This window comes from Haliaeetus leucocephalus, unplaced genomic scaffold (assembly GCF_000737465.1).
Source record: "Haliaeetus leucocephalus isolate CR32 unplaced genomic scaffold, Haliaeetus_leucocephalus-4.0 Scaffold517, whole genome shotgun sequence".
Taxonomy (NCBI): Eukaryota; Metazoa; Chordata; class Aves; order Accipitriformes; family Accipitridae; genus Haliaeetus; species Haliaeetus leucocephalus.
The window spans coordinates 4,229,460-4,239,753 of record NW_010972953.1 but is presented as its reverse complement, the minus strand read 5'-3'; the positions used below and the strand labels follow the sequence as shown (position 1 = coordinate 4,239,753).

The 10,294-nt window shown below is 64.8% G+C and overlaps 2 protein-coding genes across 2 annotated transcripts in view; one reads left to right on the top strand and one right to left on the bottom strand.

Annotated features, from left to right (window-relative positions):
- SLC30A2 (solute carrier family 30 (zinc transporter), member 2) overlaps positions 1-2,254 on the top strand; it is a 3,617-nt gene extending 1,363 nt beyond the window's left edge. The window contains exons 2-8 of the mRNA XM_010576354.1: positions 148-347; positions 613-759; positions 1,103-1,256; positions 1,343-1,499; positions 1,687-1,792; positions 1,885-2,019; positions 2,109-2,254. Coding sequence (XP_010574656.1) covers positions 148-347; positions 613-759; positions 1,103-1,256; positions 1,343-1,499; positions 1,687-1,792; positions 1,885-2,019; positions 2,109-2,254 — 1,045 coding nt within the window. The remainder of the gene's footprint in view (positions 1-147; positions 348-612; positions 760-1,102; positions 1,257-1,342; positions 1,500-1,686; positions 1,793-1,884; positions 2,020-2,108) is intronic.
- A 657-nt stretch (positions 2,255-2,911) lies between these two features.
- Positions 2,912-10,294, bottom strand: part of EXTL1 (exostosin-like glycosyltransferase 1) — a 7,684-nt gene continuing 301 nt past the window's right edge. The window contains exons 2-12 of the mRNA XM_010576131.1: positions 8,870-10,152; positions 5,617-5,710; positions 5,427-5,534; positions 4,866-4,985; positions 4,644-4,776; positions 4,448-4,566; positions 3,982-4,077; positions 3,814-3,900; positions 3,482-3,642; positions 3,234-3,405; positions 2,912-3,150 (exon numbers count right to left, since the gene is read on the bottom strand). Coding sequence (XP_010574433.1) covers positions 2,965-3,150; positions 3,234-3,405; positions 3,482-3,642; positions 3,814-3,900; positions 3,982-4,077; positions 4,448-4,566; positions 4,644-4,776; positions 4,866-4,985; positions 5,427-5,534; positions 5,617-5,710; positions 8,870-9,804 — 2,211 coding nt within the window. The 5' untranslated portion in view covers positions 9,805-10,152 and the 3' untranslated portion in view covers positions 2,912-2,964. The remainder of the gene's footprint in view (positions 3,151-3,233; positions 3,406-3,481; positions 3,643-3,813; positions 3,901-3,981; positions 4,078-4,447; positions 4,567-4,643; positions 4,777-4,865; positions 4,986-5,426; positions 5,535-5,616; positions 5,711-8,869; positions 10,153-10,294) is intronic.

Sequence of the window (10,294 nt, the reverse complement as noted above, 5' to 3'; positions counted from 1 at the left end):
TGTGTCCCTTCTTCCCCGTGGGACTCCCACGTGGGGTCCCCTGGAGGTGCAGGGGCTGGGGGGGGGAGAGGGTTCAGGGTCCCACTCGCTCCCCCAAATTCTCCCAGGCCCCCAGCTCCAGCCCCCGACCACCCCTCTCCCCAGCAGGTCCTACCTGGGGGCCGCACAAAAGAACGGACACAACTCGGTGCAGGGACAGGCACCCGTCCTGGAGCTGGGGACACGGCGCAGCCGGCATTGCCACACGCGGGGAGCCACCGGTCACCCCGACCAGCAGCAGCGGGCGCGCAGAAAGCTCTACCTGGCTGCCGGCATCTGCCTCGTCTTCATGGTGGGAGAAGCCGTGGGTGAGTGGTGGGTGCAGGGTCCGGCCGGGGTGGTCCCCATGGGGGTACCCCGAGTGGCTGCCCGCAGCCCCTCTTGTCCCGATTCCCCACCCGTGGGTGCAGGCGGGGTGTGGGCAGGGCTCCCCATTGCTTTTCGGCTGGTCGAAGTGCCCAGTGGGGGTCCCCCCCAACTCTGGCACTGGGTGACCTGGTTCATGCCTGGCTTGGGGTGGGAACCCTTCTCAATGCCACCCCGATGTCCCCACGGCCCCCCCACCCTCCGCAGGTGGGTACCTGGCGCACAGCCTGGCCATCCTGACGGACGCAGCCCACCTCCTGACAGACTTCGCCAGCATCATGATCAGCCTCTCCGCGCTCTGGGTGTCCTCGCGCCCCCCAACCAAAACCATGAACTTCGGCTGGCACCGGGCAGGTAACGGGGTGGCATCACCCCCGGGGGCTGCCCTCCGGCTCTCAGGGACCCCAGGGAACGCTTGGAGCATCCCAGGGTGCCCTCTCCATGGGGACTGGGTGCCTTGGGGAGCTCTGGGGGGCATGGGGAGCCCTGGGGGGCACGGGGAGCCCCAACAAAGCCCCGGCACCATGTGCAGGGCAGAGCAGAGGCACCGCCGTCCCCGTGCAGGGAGCAACCCCAGGGATGGGTGCTGGGTGCCCACCCTGAGCCCCGATGCAGCCGGGGGGGGGGCCAGGAGGGTGCTCAGGCTTGGCACGGCAGTGAAGCGGCAATGTGGGGCTGGGGGGGGGGCTCTCCACAGAAATTCTGGGGGCCCTGCTCTCCGTGCTCTCCATCTGGGTGGTGACAGGTGTCCTGGTCTACCTGGCGGCCCAGCGTCTGCTCTCAGCCGACTACGACATCGAGGGTAGCGTCATGCTCATCACCTCCGCCTGCGCCGTGGCCGTCAACATCGTGTACGTAGGGCTGGCTCTCACCCTCTCCCGGTGTCCCCCACCCCTGCCCGGTGTCCCCGGGGATGTCACCGCTGCCCTGCCCGCAGGATGGGGGTTGCTCTGCACCAGACCGGGCACGGGCACAGCCACGGGGCGACAGGCGAGCAGCCCAACGCCAGCGTCCGCGCTGCCTTCGTCCACGTCGTGGGGGACCTGCTGCAGAGTGTCGGCGTCCTTATCGCCTCCTACATCATCTTCTTTAAGGTCTGGGTGGTCACGGGGGCAAAGGGGATGCTGGGGATGGGGATACGGGGACAGCAGCTTCGGCCAGCCCTGGCCAGGCACAAGGGTGAGACGGAGGGGACTGCGTCCTCTCCCCACTGGTACCGATGGGGATTTGGGGTGGGGGTGACGGTGCCGGAGGGACCTCACCCTCTCCCACCCCCTCCAGCCCGAGTACAAGTACGTGGATCCCATCTGCACCTTCCTCTTCTCCGCACTGGTGCTGGGGACGACGCTGACCATCCTCCGCGACGTCCTCCTTGTCCTCATGGAGGGTAGGGACCCACCGGGGGGGGTGCGGGCCGTGGGGCCACCCGTGGGTGCGGTGGCCCCCGTCCCTCCAGGGCCTGCGGCTCTCCCTCCCCAGGCACCCCCAAAGGGATGGACTTCAACGCCGTGCAGGAGACGCTGCTGGCGGTGGAGGGGGTGGCAGCCGTGCACAGCCTCCACATCTGGGCGCTGACGGCGGCACAGCCGCTGCTCTCGGTGCACATCGCCATCAGTGAGTGTCGCTCCCCGGGGAAAAGATGGGGGGGGGGGTGGATTTGGGGTCTACCCACACCCCGACATCCCCTCCTCTGCTCCTTGCAGACGCGGGTGCCAGCGCGCAGGAGGTGCTGGAGGAGGCCAGCTCCCGGCTGCAGGGCACCTTCCGCTTCCACACCACCACCATCCAGGTGGAGAGTTACTCCGAGGAGATGCGGGACTGCCGGGAGTGCCAGCCGCCCCGCGACTGAGCCCCCTTCGGCAGCCCCTTCGTGTCCCCAGGGGGACTTTTCATGCGTGGAAAATAAAGCGGAGCAAAGGGCTGGGTGCGTGCAGGGCGGGGATGTTGGTTCTGGCGGCACCGGGGCGTTATCTTGGGTGTCTGCTAGGAATGAAGGCAGCAAGGACAGACCCAGGGCTGCGGCGGCCGGAGGAGAGCAGCCGTTGGAGGCCAGCAGCCTTAATTTTCCCTATTTCTATTTGGCTGGTGGGAAATGCAGCTGAAATGGCCCTTTTCCCTTCTTCGGAGAGTGCTGCGAGGCAATGGGGTGCTGGGGTGCCCCAGGGGCTACGGGGGGACCCATCCCAGCTGGGAGGAGGGAGGACACACTCGCCCTGCTCTCACCTCTTATCGCTCCTCTGTTTGCCCTTGGGAAGCCAAAGGACTGGCCCTCCCCGCAGGGCTGGTGGCCGGGGGGGGCTGCGTGCACGGCCGGGTGCCACACGGGTTATTCCCAGCGGAATTCCCGCCGGTGCTCCCGGTGCTCCCCACCAGGCACAGCCCGCTCCCCAGCATCCTACAGCCACCGGCCGGACTCTGCCTCTCTACCCACCTTTATTGTACTGGTAAAACCCAATAACGAGTAAAACCCCGTCAGCAGCAACTGCCTGTTCCGGGAGAGCTCCGTGCACCAGGAACGGGGCAGCCAGGGCCGGCTCCGACCCCGATCCCCGGCAGCCCTCAGGGTTTTTCCAAGCGTGGGTATTTCTTGCGCAGGACGGAGACCTGGTCCTTGAAGAGGATGGGGTCAAGGCGCAGCTGGGAGGACACGAGGGGCATGTAGCCGAACCAGTCCGCCAACTGGTTGAGGCAGTCCTGATGCTGGGAGAAACGCCGGCCGCCGGCTGCCCCTGTCGTGCCCTTCACCTTGGCAAGAGGGGAACGTGGGGGTGAGGGGCTCCGCTCCCTGGCCAGGGCGGGGGTCCCGCATCCCCATCCCTGCACCCTACCTGCTGGGACACGCTTTCCTTGTGCTGCTTCCGCTGGGTGACCTTGATGGGCGGCAGCTTGGTGACGGCGGCCACGAGGACGTTCATCAAGATGTCCTCGCAGGCGGCCAGGCCGTCCACCAGCTCCCGCAGCCCCGCCGGCAGGTATTCCGTGAAAAGGGTGTGATAATACCTGGGGGGAGGGAGCGAGGGGGGGGGCAGGATGCAGCCGAGCCCCCCACCCTGCCGGTTTCTCCCCGGCCGGGTACCTGTGGTAGAAGGCGGCGGCGGTGAGGACGATGGAGAGCTCGTTGGTCCACTTGGAGGTATAGCCCCAGCGCTTCTGCTCGGGGTCCCAGAAGTGGCTCTGCGTGGGGAAGCCCACGATGCGCTCGGGGAAGCTGCGCCACACCGTGAAGGCAAAGTCCACCTGGTACGGGATGGAGGATGGTGTCACCCGGCTGTGGGGACCTCCGAGAGGGGGCTCACCATCGTCCCTGGGTGTAGGGGATACAGGGTGACCACCCAGCATCCTTCCCGTCTCGGCTCAGGGTTTGCCCCAGCTCCATGGGGCTGGGGACCGCGGCGCCCACAGCCTCACCTCGCTGGTCGAGAGGCTGGTGTGTTCATCCAGGCTCAGCACGGCGTCCGTCTGGATGGCCGCGTAGGGGAAGAATCGGTCGCTGAGCTACAGGGGGGGAAATATCAGGTTGAGATGTGCCATGGGGTGGATGCCCCAGCTCCCTGCCCGCATCCCGGCTCTTCTCACCTTCCCCCTGCCCTGGATGATGGTCAGAGGCACGGTGGTCTGGGGCCATTTCCCGCTTGGCGGTGGTGGCTTCTCGCAGCTCCAAAGCACCAGGATCTGCAGGGGGGAGGACCAGCATGTCTGTGGGTTTTTGGCCAGGCTGACCCATTGGGGTGCACTGGTGCATTGGTGTTTGCAGGGCGGCCACGGCTGAGCCCTCCCCGGCCCCACAGCAGGACCTGCTCCAGCCCAGCTCACCCCAAAACCATCTCATGGCAGTTTGGACCAGAATAAAACCACGGGTGGTCCCACCTCCACCCCGGTGGCCTGGGGAGACAGCTCTGCCCACCCAAGGGTGACACCATCAGCCATCCTCTCCCACCCCTAAACTCACCCATGCCCTTCCCAGCCCACGGGACCCTGCTCCATCCCTCCCGCTGCATCCCTGGGAGCTGCACCGAGCGCTGCGGGGCTCAGCTCCCCCCACCTGGGCGCAGTACTGGGATCCGGAGACGGCTTGGATGAGCCTGAGGATGGGCTGGGAGAGGGAACCCCCCGGCGAGACAGCCCGGATGAAAGCCGTAAACTTCTCGGAGGGGCTGGAGCCTGAAAAAAGGTGGTGAGAGGATAGGTGTGGCATGCGCTGAGTTTGCCGTGCTCAGCTGGGGCAGGCAGGATCCTACCATGCTGCAGGTAGTAAAAGGGAAAGTCCCCGAGGTGGGTGGAGAATTCGGGCAGAGCCAGGAGCCCCCCGGGCAGCGTGTTCCAGAGAAAACGGGAGCGGGAGCGGTGTGGGAGCAGCCGGTCCTTGATGATCTGCCAGAGGCCGGAGAGATGCACTCAGCACCCTGGTTGTGACCCTGGGGGCTGGCGGGGGAGGAGACATTTCGGGGTGGGGGGCTCACCTCCAGCGTAGTGTGTACGATCTTGTCGACGGAGGAGAAGTACGCGTCCCAGAGGAACTGGGTCTGCTGCTGGAAAGCCAGCACGCGCTCCGGGTGGATGCAGCGGACGGCGGAGGGGATCTGTGCCGATGAGGGGGGAGCTGGTTTCTCACCTCGGCCCCCTCCTCCCCAGCCCCCCGGCAGGGCTGTCTTGTCTCCGTGCCATCCCAAGGGACACCCCACGGCCAAGGATGCTGTGCCACTGCCCTGCTGTGGCTCTGCCACCTCCTCTCCCTGGAGCAGGATCTGGCCCAGGACCCCCCAAGGGCTTTGGGTTTGTGGAGGTGCTCAACAACCCCCCCCCCCAAGAAGAACGGTTCCCCAGAGCTTTAGCAGGGGTATGCACCCCCCATCCAGGCTGGATGAGACCCCCCTTGCATCCACTTGCGGGAGGGCTGCTGGGCTCAGCTGCGGAGGTTTCATCCCCAAGCTTAACTGGGGGCTCCACCACCACTGGGGTCATTACTGGGGGGGAGGGGGGGTCCCTTGTGTCCGGCGTGGGGCAGGATCCGGCCACGGTACCTGCAGGAGCAGCCTCTCATTGCCCACGACGGCAGCTTTGCCCCAGTCGATGGCCTCGGCGAAGGGCAGCTCCCAGCCATCGCTCAGCAGCACGGGGATGCAGGCGGCCTGCGGCGGGACCCCACACAGGCTGGGACAGAGCCCCCGGATCCCAGAGAGGGGGTCCCCCGTCCCCCTGCCCACCCCATACCTGCAGCGCCTCCAGAAAGCGGAATGAGCCCAAGCGCCTGCCCCGGGGCACGATGCAGAAGGTGGAGTTGTGCAGCAGCTCCTGGTAGTTGAACCTGGGATGGGAGATGGGGTGGGGGGTCAGACATGGACCCCCCACCTCCTTGTGAGCATCCCAGGGGGTCTCACTGGCACCCAGTAAGGCTGAGCATCCCTCCTGGGGGTGCACGGGGCCAGCCCAGGGCAGCGTTAGGATTAATCAGGGCTGATTTTTGGCTCTGAAAAGCCCCGGCTGTGCGGGGCCGGTGGAGCAGAGATGCCCTGAGTGATGGAGGGTCGTGTCCACGGTCAGAAAGGGAACCTGTGGCAGAGCCAGGAACCAAATTTGGCTTGAAGTGAGGAGGTCAGGATAGGATCCTGGTACCCAGGCAGCGCTTGGCTTTCCGTGGTGTTACCCAGTTCCCTCCACGCGCCTGTAATGAAACCCCATGCAAAGCCAGCGCCCGAACCCCCGAGCCCGAAACTGCGGCGACTCCTTTGCTGTGCCCAGACTTGCCGGGCAGGACCAACCCTGCCTGCCCTGGCAGCGTTTTGGCAGGGGCAGAGGGCTGGCTGCCTGCAGGGGTGCAGGCAACGCGCTCCCCCCGCAAGGCTGGGCTCGCACCGTGGGGTTATGAAAGCCCCTTCTGTGCGGCCGATGGGGAGAGGCTCGTCCGCTGCCGCGTCCCCGCGACCGCGCCGGAAAATCCAATATTGACTTTAGGTTGGGACAGACCCGGTCTGTTCCTGCCCGCGGGGAGGGAGGGACAGGGCAGCCGGGTCCTGGGTGGGCTGGGGGGGATGAGCGTGGTCTGGCTGGGGGGTCCGTGAGGCTAAAGGGGCTGCTTGAAATGTGCTGGTCCCCAGGGGGAAGGGTCTCCCCATGGTGGGGACGTGGGGCTGGTGCCAGCCTGGGGGTTGAGACGTGTCCCCTCCGCGAGTGCTAGAGCACCCTGGCACCTCGGCATGTGGGAAATTGGCCCCAATACCAAGGCACGAAGTTTTACAAACAAAACCCACCCCCGGATGAACTACCCCAACGTCTCCAACGCATGCCAAAAACCCCATTAGTGCTCCGTGCCTCGTTAACACCCCGGCTCCTGGCTGAGCGACCTGCCAGAGGGGCGAGGGCAGCTCAAACAAGGCCAAGACCCCCCCGCTCCACGAAACCACAGCAGTGACAGCCACATCCCGGGGAGCTGGACACTTCCAGCGTTCACCCTCAGAGCAGCCCTGCTGCCACCCGCTCCTTCGGGGACCCCAAACCTGGCCGTGACCCCCAGCACCTCCGCGGGGCCGTTCCCGCTGCCAGGGTTGGGTGGGCAGCAGGATGAGTCCCGAGGGGCAGAGCGGCCGTGGGCAGCCTCCCCTCGCGGGCGGCCGTTGCGGGGAGGCTGGCGCCGGCCGGGCTGCGGGGCCAAAACCTCTCGATGGAAATACTTTGCTCCTGACGCGTTGCGGTTTCCGGGTAATCACGCCGTCAGGGCTTCCTTGTTTTGTTAGGAGCTGGGACGGGCGTCCACCACGCTCCCTCTGCCTGGCTCCTCCATGGCTCCGGCCAGGCACGGTGCCGCCGGAGGACCTGTCGGCTCCAGAGAGCCTTTTCCAAGCCGCTTTGATTGCTTTAAACCCGGGGCAGCCCGCAGTGGGGCCAGGCTGCGGCACTGCTACAAGCCGCCCTTTATCCGGGCACAGAACCGGTTTGTTTTAGGCAGCCCCCGTGAGCGCGAGGAGGGTGATGGAGCCCCCAGCGAGGCCTTCCTCTGCTCCCCGCAGCTCTCCGCCGCGCCGGCACCCACCGCCCTGAACAAACGGCGACGTCCCCAATGCACCGGGTGAAGGGGGCAGCTGGGGTCTCACTTTGCCAACCGTGGTGTGTCCCCTCCCCGCTGGCCTGTCCCCATCGTCACTCTGTCACTGTCCCAGCTCCGGGTCTGGGGACGTCTTCTGCCGGGGCAGGAGGGGATAAATCCCCCGCGCGAGGTCGGGCAGAGCTGGCCCAGCGCAATGGAGACGCCGATGGCTTTTTGCCCGGTGTCCCATGGGGATGAGCTGGGATGGCAGAGGCTCGGGGTCACGCACGAGCACGCTGCCCTGTGCCACGTGTTCCTTGTCTATCTGCTGCCTAAAGCCGTCCCGGGCGAGGTGTAAATCTCCCTGTACTTGCAAACAGCTTTAAGGGATTACCTGGGCCGGGCGGGAGGGGAATTTCCCATCCCACCGCCCCTCGGCACAGCACGGGGCTGACCGTGAGCCCACCGTCTTGCCAGCCTGTGGCACCTCCCACCATCCTGCGATGCCCCGTCCCCAAAAAGGCTCTGCTGCAGGGGCTGACCCTGCTGGGCTGGTGGCACCCACCAGATGGGGCCACGTGGTGCCCGAGCCACCCCGAAGCTCCGGCTAATCCCGATGCCCGCAGCACCCTGGCTCCACTTTTACCTCCCGGCACCTCCTAAGACGCTTTGAGGATGATGCCAAACGTGGCCTCTCCCCATCTGCTCTCCTCCGGCTGGGTGGCTGTGGGATGTCCCCAGGCAGTGGGACGGGAACCTGCCCGTCACCAGTGGGACAGGGTCTGTGCTTACCAGCCCTGGACTGGGCAGCTGGTGACGGGTCCCAAGCAGCCGGACGGGGAGGTGAGGAGCCGGCGTGCGTCCCTGCAGCATGGAGCCCCCCAAACTCACAGGACTTTGGCCCAGGTCCATCACACACTGCTGCCGCCATCCCCATTTGCGAGGGGGGACGCAGGAGGACCCCCCACCCCACCACGTCTGGGTGAGCTCAGGGCTGCCCACGCTGGGATGCCCAAGGACCCACCAGTTTTGTGGGATTTTTAGCGGAGCCAGTGATGGGGGGATGTTTCGGGCTCATCTCCAAGAGAAATGTTTATGTTAGTGGAAGGCAGGAGGGGGGAGAAGAAAAGCATCATTCATCAGCGTTAGGAAAAAGGGAAATCGTATTAGAGGCGGCCGCGGTGATTGCAGATAAGAGCCGCTCTCACCAGATTACTCAAACTTTAATACAGAACAGGAGAGCCCTGAACAATCAGCGCCTCACTCCCCACTATGGAAATGAAACCTTCATCTGTTTCGGGAGAGCCCAAAACTTTCCTCTCTTCCCACATCTGGAGATCCAGCCACCGCAGACGGGCACGGCTGCATCCTGCAGAGGGGCAGGAACATTTTTGGGGTGTCCCCCCCAATCAGACCCCCTTTCCCACCCCATCCCCAACTCACTTTTCGTAGTCAACGTTATCCTTGTCGCAGCGCGTGTCCTTGTGCTTCTCCCAGTCCTTGCCGTGCTTGCAGGTGGTGAGCGAGATGATGTCCTTCCCGTTATGGATGTGGTGCAGCGCGTTCCTGGTGCTGGAGCCGATGCCGGTCAGGTACCGCTTCCCCTTGAAAACCAACAAATATTTCTTTTTTGGGGGGACCGAGTCTTGATACAACCACCCCTTCTCCCCGCCGCGCTGCGGGTGGTCCTTGGGGAAGAGAGGGATGGAGATGTCGAAGCCGGGCCTGAAGCTCTCGGTGTAGAAGCTGGCTTTGGCCAGGATGGCCTGGCCGATATCGAAACCCAGATCCTCGGTGTAATTGGGCCAGGTGCCCGAGTAGAGGTTGAAGATGAGGTGGTTACGGCCGCCGTTCCAGAGTGGGAAGGCGCGGATTTTCTCATTGACGTTACGGACGTATTGACCCGAGAGGTGGTCGCGGTCCAGTGTGTCGATGCTGAGGATGAAGAGGCAAGCTTCCTCGGGGTTCGGGGTGTAGTACCGAGAACGCTCGATGGAAGCGAGGATTTTGCCATAACTCTCCGAGAGGGGCTGGTCCCTCTCCCGAGGGTAGGTGAAGACTTTGAAGCCGTGCTTCTCGCACCTGGAGAAGTCGAAGCAGGTTTCCATCCGGCATCTGCTGTTCTTGTAGACGCTCAGCCGTGCCGCCCGCCGCTCCCGGGGCGATGGCAGTGAGGGGTCCCCATCGCTCTGGAGCTCCTCGGAGTCTGCAAAGCTTTTGAGAAGGGACCGATCCGTCCAGCGGGGCCAGTTCCTCCGGGCTTCGGTTTTCCTCCCAGAAAAGAAAGCGAAATGGCGCAGCTGGTCTCCTCCAAAGAAGAAAAGCAGGAGCCAAGAGGCAAGGAAAGTCAGGAAAATGTATTTCTTCCTGGTCTGCATAGGTTCACGCGTGGCCTCGGCTCCTCATCGGGCTCGGACGGGCACCAGAGTCCGGTCAAAAGGCCGATGTCCCAAACTCCAAGCGGGCAGTGGGATGGCTCCCAGCCCCCAGATATTGTCCCACGGTCCTTGCAGCCCGTGGGAGCGTGAATAAACCCCACGGTCCTCTTGCTGTCCCCTCTGACCAGGTCTGCACTGGCTTTTCGGGACCGTCCCTCTCTCCGGCTGTGGAGCGGAGCTCGGTGCAGCGGCGTCCCACTCCCTTCCCTGTGGCGCAGCGTTTACTTCGCTGGGCCCCCGTGCCGCGACAATGACATTTCCATCGCCGCTTGGCCCAGCTTCAAATCCCTGGAGAAGGGGAGAGGTCACACCGTCACCGTCCCGCCGCCACTAACCGTGTCACCGCAAGCGGCTCCCCACGTCCCCGCGGCGGGGACCCCCCCCCCCCGGGAATAAAAATTAATAAAAGATAATTTAAAATAAATAAAAT